This window comes from Rissa tridactyla, chromosome 3, assembly GCF_028500815.1.
Source record: "Rissa tridactyla isolate bRisTri1 chromosome 3, bRisTri1.patW.cur.20221130, whole genome shotgun sequence".
In the NCBI taxonomy this organism is placed as follows: domain Eukaryota; kingdom Metazoa; phylum Chordata; class Aves; order Charadriiformes; family Laridae; genus Rissa; species Rissa tridactyla.
The window spans coordinates 37,012,812-37,032,491 of NC_071468.1; the positions used below are offsets into that span (position 1 = coordinate 37,012,812).

Here is a 19,680-nt window from a genome sequence, read left to right on the forward strand (position 1 = left end):
CAGATTCCAAAACATGCAGATAAGCAGCGTGATCTATACAGGGCTTACTTTGCACAATTAGGTTTCCTGTGAAGGCAATAAAAGCGTAAGGAGAAAGATTCCTTGGAGCAATCATCTGCCTACAGATAAAAATGAACTGACATTTTAACAGCAACACTGCCATTCCATTTGAAAGACTTCCTGTACGCCAGCTTGCTTGCGTTGGGCAACGGAACATTCCTGATGGCCAAAAATGCAATCAGTGGGAAAATCTGGATTGTTTTCCTTGCATTAGTCAGTCCCCTGAATATCATCAAGTCATAGAACTATGAAGGATTGCATACTGACAGGAGCAGATCAAGAATCAGAATTTGCTTTCCATAGTTTTGAAAAAACTGGGTCATTCTCCAAACATTTTCCTGATCGAGAAAATTCAAACGCTTTACCTTCTTTGCTCAGTTTTTCATCCCACTGCATTCAGCCTAAGTTATAACATGTTGTTTCCAAGAAACGTGTACTTGAATTCATAAATTTGCATGTAATGCTACAGAAAATTAAAATTAATATTTATTACATAAAGTTAACATAAAACCCAAACACAAAGACAGGCTGGAAAATGAACAATGAAATTTGAGCTCTATTTAAATTAGCATTCAGTGCAAACAGAGGCTTCTATCTAACATTTGCAGATTATAAAGGAGAGAAAAACAAAACAGAGCAATAAAACTGAGTAATTAGTTCTCGCAGTTCATACAGTTTCTTCAACAATTAATGTTACAACTGGACACTGATTAGCTAATCCAGAAAGCTATTCAACCAAAAAGGCAAGAAGTCTTGATCAAAAAAAGGTGAGCATGGGAACAAGACACTTCATTTCACCAGCTAGGACAAAGCACTTAAAAAATGAAACCATTCCTTCCAGTTCTTCAGTGATAAGAAACTCTCTGCAAGGAAGGTATCTAGCACTTCTCCATCATTAGATGGGGCCTATAAAACCCTCCTAGCACTCACTGCTACCTGCAAAGTTCTAGACATCTTGAAAAGAAATTGTATTATCTTAGCATTAGGACAGGTAGATTTCCCATATGATAATCAGAGAGTTTCTTTTTAAGCTTAAAATAAACACTGCTGTGCCCCCAAGAGAAGCAGAACATTAAATTCACCCGATGGATTCAAGATCCATTTTGTTCTGAGATTTCATTTTGCTGGATGATAAGAGTTTTTATGGTTTCTGGAGTGACTTGATATCCAGGGATAACCTGGCTCATGAGAAGTTTTCAAAATCACAAAATAGTTCCAAAGCCACACGGATTTTGTTACTGTTACAATGCAGCCCCATTGCCCCAAAGAAAGAGACACTGCAGGATGATGAGATGAGTCAAGTTCACACTTGGGCGCATCGGAGCTGAGAACGCTTCACTAGAAAGCTTTGCTTCTAGGCCCTTCCCAACTGAGTTAGGTAGATGCTGTTTTAAGTGAAGCAAGCTGCTGATCTCCACTGCCCTTTGCTGCCAAAGCCAGAGAGGCAGGCTTTCTGCTACACAGGTTCTGCACCATCTACAACTTCGGGAGCTGAAACCTGTATCTTCAATTGTCCCCTTGGAAATGAGGCAGCGGCTGCTGTAAAGGATGCTGTGCAGAGATACACACTCGATTATCAACACTGTTGCCAAGCACAGGGAGTGCCATTTCTGGGCTAGCTGCAGTTGCCAAGTGGCATGCATGCAGAGAGAATACCAAGGTAAACCAGTCTGGAAGCAACAACGATGTGAACTGCTTCAATAAAACCACCACTCCAAGTTAAAGGCTACAAGTACCTGGCACAGTCAACAGCAGATGTTCTTTATTGCCAATTATCTACACCAGCTGAGAGTTCAGCTAAATCATTATCTTTCACCAGAAGGCAACCGACACTGTTTTCAAGCTCCTTTCCCTAACCAAGAAAACATAATTCTAGGACACTTGACTACCTCTGACATACTGTCCAGACAGCCCCTGACTCAAAATTTGACTCTAGTCAGCAAGTGAATAAGCTTATATCAAATGAAATAGCTGAAACCCAGAAAAAAGGTAGGATTATAAAAAAAGGGAAACACGAACAAACAAAAAAGGCTATTGAAGCAAGCGATACAAATAACCTAACTTTACTTAACTTAAAAGTCAATTATTTTAAGGTGACTTTGCTTCCAGAAGTCTTCATATTAAAAATGGAATGGATTTTGGTAAAAATGTATTTTTACCAAATCTCTTCTAAGGTTATTTGTCAGCAACTGTTCTTGGGCGGCCATTTATAGCTATCACACGCTAAACCTAAAAAAAATAGTGAAATCCAGCCCCCTGAAAGAATGCATGATTCAATAACGCACTTGGAAAAAGGATAAAAACATGCATGACAGGGAATATGAAGTACATAGAACTGAGCAGAAAAGCAGATTTGCATGGTTCTTTTTATTCAAATATTTTGAGATCTATTTTTTTATGTACATATATAGGTGTATGTGTGTATACATATATATATAATATTTGCCACCTTTGGCGGCTGTTGTTTAATGCCAGGATTCTATATACAAGGCAAACAGGTACTTTTCATAATGAAATCCTATTTAGTCTGATGAGGGCCAAGATATACCCAAGCTGATGCTTAGCTCACTAACGCTGTTTCTGGTCTTTAGTGTTGGGTTTTCATTCAAGTTTTACTACTTCTAGTATGTCATGACTTTAAGTCATCCAAGATTTGCTGCACCTAACAACACAAACTTTATCAAAAGGTTTCTTGGTTTTTTTTTGTTGCTCCATCTTTTCACCTCAAGCCTCAAAAGTAGACTGAAGCATCTCTGAATAGAGATGTCTCTGTTTGGAGAGGTGGTGTGTTTCACAATTTGTGCGTCTTTTTTTTTTAAAAAAAAAAAAAAAAGAAAGCAAAGCAGGGTCATGCCCTTTGCCAATTTCCAGGCATCAACAGTCAACATCAAGCATGTCTATAGAACAAGCATGCCATAATGACTTCATAACACATCAGCTACAGAAATAAACAGCAACTTTCTTGTTAGAAAAACCACAAATGAAGGAGAACAAAAGCAACAAAAAAAACTTCCTCACATGACACACAATGCAGAGGATCCATTTATTCCTGAGCAGGCTGGCAAGTATCCATTTTTGGTCAAGTGGGAGAGGGAGGAAAGAATTTTAAGCTGAAAACTCTACCGACTGAAAAGGCACAGAAGACAATATTGTGGCCTTTAGAAAAAAAAAAAAATAATGAGAAAGCATTACGAGAACTATTTTCAAACTGAATGTGTTTTACTGATCAAAATGATTATTTGGTGACGATCATAAAACTGAGTATTAAAGAAGTGACAAAAGGTATTCAGGAGCAAATTTCTCTTCAACTTACAAAAAGACTGAAGACTTTAAATGGAAAAAACCTGGTTGAAGACATGTTTATCTCTTAGAACCTTATCTTCCAGTGCCTTCACATATATGGTATATAAATCTGTGTGTAAAATCAATAGGAATTCAACCTAGAAAATAGTTCCTTTATTTTTATTAGTACTCCTTATATTTCAATCTAATCTTTAAGACTGGCAAAATTATTTGTGACAAGTATTTAATGTTGAAATTACGGGGTATGGTTGGGTTTTGTTGTTTTTTTTTTTGTTTGTTTGTTTTTTGTTTTTTTTTTTTTTTTTTTTTTTTTTTTTTTTACAAGATTTGTAAAATACATTCTCATCTGTTTGAATGCAGATACATCATCACAGAGGAGACAGTGCATACAATTTACAACAGATTTGTAGTAAAATTTAAAGATACACAACAACAAACATCTAAATATAATACTAACTTGGAACCCAGGTGCAAGTTTTTCAAACTGTACATGTATTTTTAAAAAGATATAGCCTTTTAAAATGTTTATATATTGAAGCATTTTCATTGAGATCAAACACATATTAAAACCAGTAAAATTATAGCAGCAATATGGGAGAATATCTAAGCCACATGAACATTAATAATTAAAAACAAATATGAAATATTACATTACTTGGATGTTTATGTTAAATAACAAGGATAGCTAACACACCAATTATTTATGCCAAACCATCAGAGAATCTGGATTTGTTCAATGTATGAACAATACTGTTGTATAGTTCAACCAAAATTACTGTTTTAAAAGAAGTGTCAAATGCTGACTTCCACTAACACTGTCCTGGAGTGCTTCTGGAGAACTCACTTGAATCTTTCAGTCCAAACCTGACTATGACCCTTTTGCATCTTTGCTATAGGAACTAAGGATGCTTTTAAATATGGATTCCTTAAAACTAGGCTTATTTTATTTACACTATTCAAAGTTTGCTTTTCCTTCCAACAACAAAATGTGCAGGAGGATTTACTACATGCTATACAATGTAAAAATAGACTTTAAAAAGCCAGAACAATGTGAGTAAGACTGTACAATGTTTGTTCCCTGCTCCAGTTCATTGCACTATTAAGTTAAAATGGATGAGTTGTCATGCCCAGAAGACTTACTGTAGGATCAGAAAATCCACGCACATACAGAGGAGGCAAATGCATACTGGTTTAAGTATAGTGCCAAATGAAAAAATACTGAGTTATATCCATGGAAAGCTTCTCATCACAGAAAGGAGCATGGTTAATTCTGAAAGGCAGCCCTCTTCATGTAGGACACAGAACTGCAAAAGAACCACAAATACATCTTGATAAACATCAGTGAAGTTAGCCTGTATAAAAATTTATTGTGTATACTATAATACTTAAATGCTGAATTCTATCCTATCAGTAACAAGGTAAAATCTAGAAATCAATTGAAACTGGCAATTAAGATATCATTCTCTTCTTAAAAGATAATTGACACAACCCACTAGCTTTAACTAATATTACCCAGAAATGAGTTAACTAAAGGTCATGTCTTAAACAGTGCTTTTTGAGGCGTTCTATTAGAAAACAGAACATGAAATAAAAGGTGACGCACGCAGTTACATTTTAAAAATATGCACTGACAATTTCAGATTCTAACTCTACTTTCTCATTCTGGTGCATGTACTTGAATCACACAGTGGGAAGATAAGACATGTCCTTCACATGTTTCTCATTCCTGTTTCACATGTAAGACACAAACCTCAGAGCAATCCAGCTTTCAAACCAGTGCTAGCACAACACAAAAGCAAATAAAGAAGTCAAAACTTCAAAGGGAAGAAAATAAGTGTTCTTGTTATCTGAAATACTTGCATAATTTAAAAACAGAATAAGGCGCAAATTCTTGCTTTATTAAAATAAAAAACAGTGGGTTTTTCAAGCCTTTACTAGAAGGTTGAAGGATCAGATACGAAATAGCAAAGCAAGCTGAAAGATGGAAAATGATCCTGCTTTCATGACATCTACATTCAGAAAAAAGCCTAAAAGAAAACAATACTAGGCATATTTCATGCATTTTACTCTGCAGTAACATACGGTACATTATTTCTAGCACTGTATTTTTATGTCACAATTACTGTTTAAGGACAGCTAGAAAAGAACACAAAGCTTAGCAATAAATACATCTTAGAACAGTTTACTGTAAGGATACATCTGATTTCAAAGGCATTTATTTCAGCTATAAATACATACTTACATATTGTTATACATAATAGTTATGTTTTAAGAATGTCATAATTATCTACATTTACATGTGTTTTCAAATTTAGGAAAAAAAACAATTAAGCTTGCAGGGGTACAGAGGATGATTTATTCAGTTTGTGTACCATACTGGTAGTATGTTATATTCACAAATTATCCCAGTACATGAAGTTAAATCGTCATATTTTGTAAAAACTGGAAGTAAAACCTAATAATCTTGAAATAATGAGTCTAGATGTGATATCAGATATTTTATCCCTAATGTTTCGGTTCTATGTATATCTACAGGCTAACATTTTACATATCTCACTGATTTGTTCCGTAAGTAGCTAAATTAAGGCACCCTTGCTTCCAGCAGATTTCCTCCAATATTCCTCCTTACCCTCATAACAACAAAACTAGGTAATTCCCCTTTGCACCATGCCTTCCTCAGCTTCTGCTTTAAATTTGATATGAACTTTATCCCAGCAGGTCCTCCCCATATTGTTCCTCTGTCCTCACACCCCAAAACTGATGGGAGCTACTGTAAGTGAAAAAGAAAAGCTATCTGGCCAACTGTATGCTAGCTTTTAAAAGCCAATAGCCTTTAGCTCAATGAAAACAGTGGTTTCAGTCCTTCTCCTACCTAGATGCAGTTCCCCACAGTATTTCTGAAGTGCAGTTATTCTTGCAACCCTTTTTTCTGTCTTGTGGGGTTGAAATTGGCAATTAGTATTTCTGAGGCTGAAGAGACAGACAACATGACTGCACAGAGGCATCTTCAGAAAGCAACCTAAACTTGCATACTTAAAGGGTTACAAATGCTACTACTTGTTGCATTATTGTACTTGGCAAATAAATCATAATGCAGAAAGTCATTACATCACACATGCAAGAAGAAAGACTGAAAGCTTCTGTAAAAAAAAAAAAAAAAAAAAAAGAAATTCAATGGATATAGTCAATAGAAACATGCTTTCCTCTAAGGATATGGTACCTATTCTTGGTGTGACAGCTAAGAGCAATGCAACTACAAGATATGAAAGAGTATCTCCATCCGTGCTCCCTACTTTACAGCTTAACTTGTGCACAAAAAAATTTGCTGCTTACTTGCTTGTGTAGGTCTTTCAATGGAAACAAACACGATGTTTTCAAAACACGTTACATTTGTTAAACCGTCAAAAAAGATCAGGAGAAAGATATGCACAAACAGCATTTAAATACAGTGAGCCTACTAAACTGCAAGCTTCAGTCCAAAATTGTGATTTCTAAGATCAAGAATTTCAAAGTGTTGGCAGCAAATGCATTCCCCACCCTCCTCCAAATCGCAGTTTCTACTTCATAGAATTACAGAACCATTTAGGTTGGAAAAGACCCTTAAGATCACTGAGCTCAGCTGTTAACCTGACACTAGTCCACCACTAAACCACATCCCTAAGTGCCACATCTTTTAAATACCTTCAGGGACGGTGACTGAATCACTTACCAGGGCAGCCTATTCCAATGCTTGATAACCCTTTCAGTGAAGAATTTTTTCCTAATATCCAGTATGAACCTCCCCTGGCACAACTTGAGGACATTTCCTCTCATCCTACAACTTGTTACTTAGGAAAAGAGACCAACACCCATGATCCCTAGTGATAAAGTATAACAACAATATTAATGTATTAAAAATATATTCAGGAAAATGTAAGCATAATTGCAAATGCTTATCAATTTCACACTACCATCTATTTTAATCCAAAATCTATAAAACAGAATATGAATCATACACTGGTGGGAGAAGAACTACAACGTACTTGCAAAGCAAATCACTAAGTCCCTTTCATTATTACTAACTCCACTATGGAAATGTTCACTGAAAAGTAAAACAAAACAAAACTCCACAAAAGGAAAAAAAATCCCCTTGAAAATAATTTAGTTTGCATCAAGAGTAACACGAACAAGAGAAGGTAAGGTACTGCACTGTACAAGACTCTACATGGAATATGCATATAGTCTGGCTTTGGGATACTTACCTCTGAGGAGGTACTCCCTGCGGAACAGATCCAGGGAGAACTAACTGATCACTAGAAAGAGGGACTTAAGCATGAGGACAAAATGATGATTTTTTTAACATTTTGGGGGACACAAGGGGGCAGCAGAAATTGGGAAAAGAGGATGCTTTAAAGAAGTAAACACCAGAAATAATTTCAAAACTAATAATGCTATTCAGAAATGCACATGGAGTTTTCTTTTTTCCTAACGTGAAATGCACTGAGTTACATTGGCCTTTTTCACTTCTTTATTATACTGCATTTGCACGTCCCATGTTCTGAGGATTCCTACTTCCCACGTTTCAGAAGCATTAGCTGGTTATGAAAGAAAGTGCAAGAGTGATCCACAGTAACACAGGTGGTCAACAGCAGATCTGGTTGCAGAACTCTCCTTCAAGTTACAGTCCCATGTTCCAGCTCTTGGCTAAAATACCTTGCCAAAACAAACTTACCCATTAATTCCTAAATTAAGATACCAAATGTCAGACAACATATATAGAGAGAGTCTGTGTGTGTCTTCCTACATGATGCAAATTTAGTCTTTCACAAATTTCAGAATTATTTTGGCATTTAGTTCAAGATATTCAAGATGGTGACACTTCTACAAAATGCGATGAAATTCAGAGGAAATATAACATTATTTCACTGTCTTTTTTATTGGAACATCAGTGAGTTGGGCAAGATTTCTTGTTAACAGCTACTGCTCACTCTCATAGTTCCATTAACCCTTCCAGGTTCACAGCATTCTTCTTTTATTTGTCCCATTACATTATGCCAACAATACTATGGCAATTGTTAGAATAAATTTTTTCTGATTGTTTAGAATCAAGAGCTGAAGAAAAACTACCTAAGCAACTTTTCAATAGCAACCAACAATATCTGGGCAGCTTTATTACTAATTCTGTGGACAGCAATAACACCCACATAAGACTAGCATGTTCTAATTTTTTTAAACACAGTAGAATAAAAAGATAATACTGCTTTAAAAAAAAATCATTAAGGACCTACTTGTAAGATTTTTTTTCTTTTCTTTGCTGTGTAAAATGGAATACAGAGCTAGAAAGAAGGTTTTACCTGTGCTAACAAATGCCACACTAACTGGATCTCCCATAGTGAGATCCTACATATATCTACACATATCCTATTGTCACATATGATTTACTGCCTGCTTTTTCGTTCTAAGATTCAAAAAAGTGATCCTCAAAGGAACAAGAAGTTAAGAGATCTTAACAGAACTAAGTATCTTTGGTGATATAGTTCACACATTTCAAAACGTCATTTCTTGGTTAAAGCGTAATAAAAAGAAATGGAATCCATTCTGTGTAAGACAATAGCCGGATCAAAGACTAAACAAACGTAAAATGAATACAATTATCATTATACCATACAGATGATGGTTACTGCATTCAGATTTGTTATCCTCCTGTTTCTTTTGGAAAAAAAATTCAAAACCCCTAAATCCTCACAATCATTTTCACCTTACCAAGACATTTTTAATCTTGCCAGTGAAGAGAGCAGACTCTAAACAGTAGGTCACTCCTTTTATTTTGAAATTCAGAGAGTAGGTTGAAATTTCAGGTACAAAAGCTGAGCTGAAAGTTGCTTCAAGTGATTGTTTAGAATCATCTGATCTCCCTTTAACAAGCTTTAAAAATAGTTTTCAGACAATAGGCGGCTGCGAATATTCTGTGCCATGCGTGAAGCCTCACTGAGGCTTCAGGCCATAAGTTTTAGTGGCAGAAAAAAAAAGAGAAACAGATTACAACTTCAGAAACAACTTAAAGACTTTGCCTGTTCCACAGGATAAATCTACATTACAATGTAACACTGTCAGCTGAGCTATAAATATTTAACATAATCTAAACATAGCAATATGAAGTTTAGTTACGGCTACAGTGAAAGGAAGAGTAAAATTCTGTGCTCACTAGCTTCTGTTACTGCTTGCCATTGTGCAAACAGACCCACAGAAAAGCGAGAAAATCTTAGCTCTGTTCAGTAGTGAAATCATGGCAGCTGAGGGGAAATCACCTTTTCCTTTCAGTATGAGTAATACGAGTCAGTGATTACTTTTCATACTCCAATCATTTGTGTCTTACAATTTAGAGGCAACTGTGCTTGTATATGAAGACCTGTTTGATCCAACACATTTAATGTGGGCATGATGTTTTTGTAATTGTCACATCTAGCTAACAGAACATCCCTGGTGATTTTAAAGTCACAAGCATGCAAAGGCAGAGGTAGGAGGGAATCTCAGTATCAAGCTTCCTAGATCATCCTGTCATACGCTCAGCTAATCTACTTTTATAAGCCTTCTATGCAGAAGATTTCTGTTTCCCGAAGCAGACAGTTTCTTCTCAGTATCCTAGTAATCTGAAAGCTTTTCTGGATAGCTACATCTAAAAATAAGAGCAGACGCTGTTAAAAGCACTCTTCATTCCAACCAGTTTCTAACAGATGTATTATGATGAGAAGCAAACAGCTTTAATTATTGACAACAGTTCATCCTCTTCTGTCAAAGATTCTGCTTCACAGAACTAAAGCTAACACCGTCATCATTAAAAAAAAACCAACCCTTGATCTTGCACCTAAATGGCTCTCGGGTCATAAGCAAATACATCTGTCTAATATAAAAAGGATTTTCAGAAAGGGTAAGTAAACAATGGAGCAATCAAAGGAATCAACTAAAAGAATCTCTGCATTCTTATTGTATGTGGTAGTTGTGCAACCCTATACGAAACTTAGAAATGAGCCTCTGTCAGAGCTCTAGAGTACTGCATGGCTCTCCTTTCAGATTTTCTGAAGCGATAGCACACTAAATTTCATCCGCAACTTTAACCTGAAAGTACTTTCAAATCTCTCCAAGATGAGAGTGATTGATTAGAAGTCTACGTAAGAAGAAGTCTACCTTTAAAAATTGTATGGAGGGAGTTAAGTCAAACAATTGTATTTGAAAAAAATACTGAGACTTGGAAAGTACGATACTAAAAGAAGGAGAAACTTTGCAGCATAGGAACATGAAGCAAAACATAATATACATTTGGGTGGCAAATAAAAAGGCATCCATCATCCTGTTTGTTCAGATCTTGGGAGCTTGATGCATATGCTGAACTTTAAACACTGAAGAATACGGTACCATTTGTATGTCGAGAATTAAGTAAGAACGTAAACATTAATAAGACCTAGACAAAAATGAAGTCAGAAGAAAAACGTTTAAAAGTAATTTAACAATCTGGAAACTACCTGTAACAACTTCTTGAAGCTAAAGCAAGCAGTGATTTTCAAAGTCTGACATTCTATTAATATAATCAACGTATAAGACTGGAAAAAAAACGATTAGTACACAAACCTTTAAAAAAAAAGTGAAGAAGGTATAACAAGTAAATGTAAAATAGATCATTTTTACCATTGGTCAGAAGGTAACACTTAAAATGAAGGTATAAGCACTTTATCTAGCAAATCTGTTATTACCATAGGCAGTTTGAATTCAGACTCTGAAAAACCTGTACAACATAAGTTTTTAACTACACGCATTCAACTTTGTAAGACAGACTGCTCTTTTCCTGCTGATGTCCTTCAGCTATCCAAATATACACTGCATACTTTGTTATATTATACTATCACAAACAAAATAAACACAGTTTATTTATGAACTATATGCTCGGAAACCTTGGACAAAACAGAAGAGAATATAAATGAGAGCTGTGTTTGATAGAAGGGCAACAGAATTCATGAATGCTATACGACTACTCTTTTCAAACACACCTTGGATGTGCATTAATTTAATTTATAATAAAAAAATCCCTGCTAAGAAACATACTCACCCTTTAAAATATAGTCTGTTAACAAGCTTGGCACTTTCTCGCTATCCTCTTTCATGGCATGCAGGACTGAAAAACAAATGAAAAAAACATATCAGATATTTAGTCATAAAGACAACAGTCTCAAAAGACATACCATGAAGCTGTTTCAACTACTCCTAGGGATATTACCACCAAATTAGTAAGAAAACTCTCAACTGGAATATGAAAAGATGCCATGAGACACATCATATCTCCACCTTTCACTCGTGTAATTGTCACTGAACTCCACACTAGATGGATGCATGAGACCCATTTTACATGGTTAATTATTACAGTAAAATGTCATCAGTCGTAACAACAAAAAAAGCACCTCTTCTCTATAAAAAAAAAATCTCTCCAAAAGAAAGTCACCACATCCAAAACTAAAATATGCTAGCAACTGCTGGAGGGTTGGAAATCTTAGGTAAAAAAGGTATGCTCCACTATGCTCCACTGCTTAATTTATTTCCTTGACCTTCATCCCAAATCATGGAATAAAGACACTTTTCTGGAGAAACACTGCTGTGAATGATCCAATGAAAGCGCTGGTGGGATTTTTCCCCTGAAATGGTGAACGTTAGCAACTGTAGCTCAGAAAAATCTTAAATACATAACTGAAAATGGCATTAACTTAAAATAATGCCAAAATGCCATTTTTTGTGACTTATATCAAGTAAAAATTGTCCATTCTTGCATATTTCTGAAGAAGGAAAACCATTTGGACTAGCTCAACTTGACATACGTAAGCTCATCTGTTGCTCCATAAACAAAACCAAAGACAATCCTTTATGAAGGGCTCTGGACATGACTGAAAGAATTAAAAGTACAGAATTATACTGAACAGCAGTATTTCATAAGCTCCAATTCCCTCATATGAGACTCTGAACTTGAAACATAACAAGTGTTTTATTTCAATTTTTACATAAACTATGGAATAATACACAACTTCAAAAGAAAAAACAACCAAACAACCCCACACACCTTCTTTACTGCCTGCCTTAACAACAGGAGAGAGAGCAAGTCAGAAATCTGCAAATGAGTCACAGGATCAAGTTCCAACCCGCCCACAGAAGGCAATGCTGTTAATAATCTTTACAGTGCATTTGTACAAGACATTCTGTTAATAAACTGTCAAACAACACAAAACGTTTTCAGGAGGCTTTAACCTCTCTCTGCTTAATATTGAGTTTTTGGGAATATTTTCAAGTGAAATTTAAATATGGCAAGAAGATAAAACTTCTCTGCAGGAGTAAATATAAAATGAAAAATCCATTTGTCACAGCATAAGTACAAATAACCAGCTAAGGGTGCCTACCGCAGAAAAATAAAGGAAATTTAATTCTTGATTAAACATTTCATTTACTCCAGAATTTGTACAATATTTATTTTCTTGTTCCAGGAAACAACCAATGAGCCTTTTACCATCCCTCAGCCACGTGTGGAATCTCAGACCTGCGCTGCTGCAAAGTACCTTAAGACGTAGTTAGATCCAAAGCCCTGCACTGAGATCTGATCAAATACATTGATGCACTTTACCATCTATTTTTAAACTGTTCCTATAAACCTTAAATAAAGGAGATGCCATTGACTCCCAGAGATGCTCTGCTGTATTTAACCATCTTAATAATTAATTTTTTAAAAGTACGACCTTATCTTCCATGCAAACAAGAAGAAAAAAAACCCAAACAAACACAAAACAGAGGACTCAGAACTTATAAATAAAGCACAGCAAGTTTAAAGAAACAGGGGTATATGAGGTACTATAAGGCAGGATTGACAAATTCCACAACATGCATAAGGCCCGCCTGTTGAAATAATGTGAGAACATTTACTTTCTGATACATGCAAGTTTCTAGCCTTCAGGGTTTCAGAGAACAGCTAGAAAACAAACATACCATGAAGGCTCAGAAAACAAGTAAAAACTGGCAAAAATGCACGTTAAAAATCATGCAACTTACATACATGCCATAGGGTAAGGGATAACTGCATGAATTCATTGGTTTTGAGCAACCACAGCTGGAAATATAAAGAGGAAACGATCATGGGGGAACTTCATATGCTCACTTTTAGTTAGTGTTTGAAGATCTTCCACAGATGGGGGTCCATTTTTCTTCTCATAAGGAATGACGGTTGTTAAGTACTGTCAAATGAAAAACAGAGTTATTTGATAGTCCTTCATGCAATTTATGTTGCTTTCATTTTATTTTGCAAAATTTGTAGCAATTGAAATTGCTAGCCATAAATTAAAGCTTTTCAAAAGATTGCATTTCACAAGAGATTAAGATTCTACCTTTCCTATCCCAAAACTTTTATCACAGAAACGAACTTCTATTTTTTTTTCAAATTATGTAACCACATTAGAAGTCATATAGCTAAACGCTAAAAAAAGTGTTTAAAAAATTTGAGCTGCTTACAGTAAAAAGTTTATCATCTGATGGGTTTCTTCCTCAGAGCCTATGCATACCAATAGTAAAGTCTTTCCTCTCCTCCCTCCAGAAGTCAATCAGAAGTCCTTCATGTATTTAAAGTACTTCTTAAAAATCAAATAAAAGCTGGAAGAACCACTTTCCTACCAGCTCCCCTCAAACAACACTATAAATGCAGAACAGTTTTTAAACTTGCTTTAAAAAAAAAAAAAAACAAACAACAAAAAAGTATAAATATAATGCAACTGTCACCTGTTATATCCAAAAATCAGAAAGTAATTCTTTCTTTCCAGGAAGTATGTTAAAAAAAATAAATCTTTCCAGGTAAACATTGATGGTGTCTTCAAATAGTTTGGGAAACTGATAACAGACATCTTTTTAAAAGATTCCAAAGCACAAATCATAGAGGCTGTGCAGGTAACTTGAGTGAGGTGTTCAGGTTTGTAGAAGTGCTAACAAGTATTTTGAAAAATAAAATAAAAAAAAAAAAAAAAAACTTCTTCAAACTTGGCATATGCTGTGTTTGAAGAACCTCAAAACAGCCACAGGATTTTCTAAGTGACTGGTTAACTCTTACTAAGAATGTGAAACTTTCCAGGGATTTTGACAGATCAAAGAGCATTGCCCAGTCCAAGCTCCGAAGGTGATCTACAGTCCTCTGTGCAACGAAAATTAGGCTGCCCCACAGTTAGGCAAAAATGAAAACAGACACCTTTTGTCTTCTGATGCTATACACTTCCAACCAAAAGAAACAAAGCAAGCAGTGCAACCAAGATTTACTTTCAAATTCTTGAAGCAACCCTATTGCTCTTTTATTAAATGTGTTTAGGCGACATCTTACTTTGCAACCTATATGAATGCATATTCTTCTTAAAGAGGGTATTATTTCAAAAGTACTGAAATTGCTGGAATTTTCCCCAATGAAAAAGCTTCCTGAAATCTCCCTCAATTCAATTTTTAAGAATTTCACAGGAACTTTATCCTGGGTTAACAGCTACAAGGCAGTAGGCAAAGCAACCCTCTATCTCTCATTCAACTCCAGAGAGATGTGGTTCTCCATGTAACAATTGGAAAACACGTTAGGTACAAGGTCTCCTCTCCGTAGCAACACTGCAGCAAGAGTCAAGTGTAACTCGGATTCTGGTGATGAGGTTCACTTTGCAGAAGGAGATTTAGAGTTGCCAAATGCAGCTATATAACTGTTGCCACATTTAGAGTGGGATCATGCACCTCATGCCCAACCATACTCTCTGCCTAAACGCCAGCTGGAATCAGTTTTGTGTCACTTTTAAGGGAACCTATTGTATGGGATGTACTAACACCTTACCAAGACCTTATGCAAACTCAGGGCGCTTTTCTCCCTCCCGTTTCCTTTCGCATTTTCTCACATCCACTTAGCCCAGCAGAGGAAAGTATGCAACACTTCTTAGGAAACAGTCAATTTTCAATTTCTTTGCCAGCAGATGTAACCAACAGGTATCATTAGAGAACTGCACTCTTACTAAAATTACTGGAATCAATAGCTAGATATAAGGCTGTTAAATCTGTAAATGTCAGAGATGTATGTAGATCAACTAACTCAGAAATCAGATCTCAGGCTGTCTTTTCCAGCCTTCAGAACTAAATGTCATTCTATCCTTTAACTAGACAATAAATTACTAGGACATGTTTCACGGGACCAAATACCAACATTTTCTGTTTTCCTTCTCCTGTTAACTCCACCTTCCAATTTTCCTAATAGCAATAATTAAAAAAAAAAAAGTAAGTAAACTCTTTTTTAGTTTCCAGAAATCATCTTGTGTTTCTCAACAAGACTTTGCTGCTGTAACAACGTGTCTCTACAATAGCACTATAAGAACTCATTCCCTGAATTGTTGTGTGAAGGATAACATATTATGAAAAAGAAGAAAAAAATGACTCAACGGTAGCTTACTGACACGCCCAAATGTTAAGTCTACTGTGACCTCTACATTTTTGAAGCAGATTAGACAATATGGTAAGCAACAATTCCCACTGCCATTTGTAATCACCCATAAAAAAGTGTGTGATGTGTCTAAAAATCAAAATGAAGATGACCAGCTTGAACTTTCTTCTGGAAATACCATCACAGGAAGAGCTACCAATATTTCCATGGCTTTTATGGAGTTGGTGGTATTTTTCCCAACTGCATTATCAGATGGGAATAGGTAGTTCCCACTGGAAGTTTCTCTCTAAACGTTGAAAAATTCCAAGTAATTTTCAATTACATCTCAAACACACACACACACAGAAAAAGGACTAAAATTTTAAAAAGGAAAGTATCCACTATCAGAGTAACACTACCCAGAAAATAGTAAAGTTGGTAAATACCATTAAAGACCGACAAGAGTTTTGAAATAACTGTACAAACTCATCACAAACTTTATGTTGTGACTTTACGTGTATGAACTTCTGCCTTCTAAGGTACACAAAAAAATGTCTGTCCTTGCATTTATTTTGAGCACAACTCCAGATTGTTAACTAACTCTTCCCTGTTAGCAGGAAACACATGAATGTGAGTTTATAATGACAATACACCCTGAAAAAACACTCAAATGGATATTCTGAGAGCAGCACTAAGCAACTAAGCATCTGATACTTTTTCTCCTTTCCAATTTGCTGCAATAAGATGATGATACCAGTATTTTAAAAGCAGGGGCCAGGGTTTGGTAATGCGACCAAAAACAAATAAAAAAAAAAAAACAAACAAAAAGCAAATGCCATAGAAAAATAAATTTCCATGACTAAATCAGAAAAGAGCTGGTATGTTTCCTACCTTTCTCCCCTATTTCTCATTTTAAGTTCTTGTTATTTCCATGATTGGCTTTAGGATACAGGTAGGGAAAAAAAAACCCACATAACCTTGCTAATAAGGATATAGTATAAGATAAATCAGAGGAAAAGTATGATCAACATGAAGAATAACATCAGTAAACTAACTCAAAAAACAACTGGAAGGGCTATCCAATTAGTGTTATTGTTGATACATGATAATGCTACTTATGTCTAGAAAGTTAGGAGACAGTCACAGAGGTAAAGGTGTATTCGAATAGAGACATGCATACAAAAGAAGTCTTTTAACCAAAAGAGGGGCTGGCATAGCTAAATATGTTCATTTTATGAAAATACACAGTATTTAAAATAGCTAGAGATACCAGTAAACAGGTGTAATTTATTATTAAATGGTAAAGAGGGCAGAAACAAAAAAACCCAGGACAGCTATTACTTTACCAGTATTGAGATAACACAGAGTGATAAAAACTGTTAGGCAAGCTCTATGCATGTGTTCAAGATCCCCAAAGCTGGGGACAAAGAGGTGGATCTATGTATTCATGAACTTTCATACATATAACTTGCTTGAGAAAGACTGTAAGGACACGATTTCCAACCTCACACTTCAGGAATGACTTGAGAGGAGTTGTTTTACCTCCTGAACCCCTCTGCAGGATACTCCAGTCATCTTCCAGACAAAAGCCTAATGAGCCATGACTTCTGAACTACCAGGCAGTTTATTGCCTCAATGGAAGGAGGGGTTGGAAAGGGGGACAATGACCAGAAAAAAAATAATAAATCTAACACCCTCCTGGCAGAACTGCATAAATTATAATGGGTGGGTATGTGTTAAATAAGGTGAAATAGCAATATTCTGTAACATGTGCGTAAGCATTAACCAAAATACAGAATGCATTTAATAAAATACGTACTACAGTTCTGAAACAAACCATCAAGTGTTACTTTGAAATAAAGCATAAGAATCTTGCTCCTTAGGTGCATGTAACATCTACAGTGATACCCACTGAAGCTGGGCCTCTTTGCTGTATATTTCAACATTTAAATAGTCAGTGAAAAGACACGAACTTGCCGACGGCTTATATATTTTATATCAGAAATCTGCATTGCACACATTTGTCTGCTTTTAACATCATGCAGTTTCCAAAGGCAAAAAGACATACAATAGTGTCCCTGCATTTTCCAGATGCTACTCCATTTTTAGATATATCAGTTCTGAACATTTGAAGAAAAAAAGAAAACAAAACCTTTTTTCAGTTGGAGATATTACCCAAATCTTTAATGCTGAAATATTATGTCTAACCTGATACATGTTCTTCAATTAGATATTAGATTTTTACTGACATGCAATGTATTTGAAGCATGCATTATGTCAAAACAGACTTTTAGTCCGGGGTGGGAAATCAGGGTTGTTCTTTCAGTGCATCAGGATATCAAGCCCTGGCCATCTCGAGCTGTTGAGGAGAGAAAGAGACTGTAGGCTGATCAGAGTCCTGAGGCAGGGAGAGTACAGATTCCAACATTTTTGTCCTATTTTTTTCCTGTCTCAGGATTTATCTTAAACTACTGTCCATTTTCAAGATGTCAACTCCTAGCAAAAGTGCAGGCAAAGAATGAGGAAAAGAAAGAAGAGAGCCCAGCACCTGTTTCTCTCCACCTGCGTTTCCAAACGTGTGGCGGAAGCCATTCTGTATGACATTTGAGATCCCTTCCATGCTGAAGCGCTAAAAGTAGTGAAAACGTAGCAGAAAGAAAAAAAGGGACAGAGAAAAGTTCAGAAGACTATTAATCAGCATTTATCAAGACTATAAAAGATGAATGACAAAGACAGGCTCTAACGTATATTTCAGCACATTTCTATTTTTTCATTCACCTACTTAATTTTATAATTAAAAAGCAAAACTTATAATGGCAGTTAAGGAGTATATCTACATCAAAATTTAATCAAACAAAATCTTCACAGTGCAGACTCAATAATTGAGACTTGCCTTTTAAAGCTGTCTCATTTTAAAATGTAAAAAGTAGTATTTTTGAAAGTTTAGTTTACAGTACAATCGCCTTTAAAATTCGTGTTTGAGTAATATACTTCTAGAGACACTGCTGATACCAATTTTTCAGATTTTAAACACCTACTAGAAACACTGCTCAGAGGTAGTAATTTTCATTTCTACCTCTTCAAAACATTTTATGTTTTCATGCTTACTTTTCCACAACTGAAACAAAAATTATCTATCAACTGTATTCCCCATTTTTTTGGTAGTATGATACTATATACACAATTAGTTAATAATGCACCCACATTGATTTCAAGCTCCATCATATGGAATCCAAGTAAAGAAAAATTTGTATGTAATCCAAACCACTTTTTTTTTCCTTGAACTTTTGTAATCATTTTTGCTTGCTAGAGACAACAAGTAAAAAGAAAAATCAAAACAATTTTGATGTTTAGCATGAGATACAAAAATCAGCAACTGCCAAGAACATAAAAAGGAGAAACTGCCAAGCTGCTGACACAGGTCAGCAAGATGCGCACACCTCAGCACACTTACCTGAATGTATTTATTTACAGGAGAAGGAATAAAATGTGCTGGAATACATTATTCATTTGCTTTCTAAAGCTCAATGAGGTCAGTAAACAGACACACATGTTGCCAAAGCCATCTTAACTCTTGTCAGATATCCTGCTTAAATGAACTGGTATCTTCAAGCCCTGACTATTTTTAATTACTCCCCAGTTTGTCCTTGTGAGAGATGTAAAAGTTTTAGAAGTCTAAGAAAGTGATTTACTCAAAGCCTATATGAAGGACAAAGAATTAAACTCTCTATTTTTTAAAATTCAATTATAGTATTTACAGGATAATTGATTTTTTTAGACTATGAAAATTTAAGCCTAATTCCAAGCTTTGCATTTAGATGAGACTTCATTATAGCTTTAGTTAATAAAATTATTAATTTATACATTATTTATTAACAGAATCTCACTCT

General features: G+C 35.4%; 1 protein-coding gene across 2 annotated transcripts in view; it reads right to left on the reverse strand.

Annotated features, from left to right (window-relative positions):
• Positions 1–524: 524 nt before the first annotated feature.
• The window catches only part of FEZ2 (fasciculation and elongation protein zeta 2), a 30,995-nt gene continuing 11,839 nt past the window's right edge, over positions 525–19,680 (reverse strand). Inside the window, exons 6-9 of one of the 2 annotated variants that reach the window (XM_054194859.1) lie at positions 18,339–18,419; positions 13,526–13,601; positions 11,444–11,509; positions 525–4,667 (exon numbers count right to left, since the gene is read on the reverse strand). In XM_054194859.1, coding sequence (XP_054050834.1) covers positions 4,651–4,667; positions 11,444–11,509; positions 13,526–13,601; positions 18,339–18,419 — 240 coding nt within the window. In that variant the 3' untranslated portion in view covers positions 525–4,650. The remainder of the gene's footprint in view (positions 4,668–11,443; positions 11,510–13,525; positions 13,602–18,338; positions 18,420–19,680) is intronic. The other variant, XM_054194860.1, reaches the window with a different exon arrangement.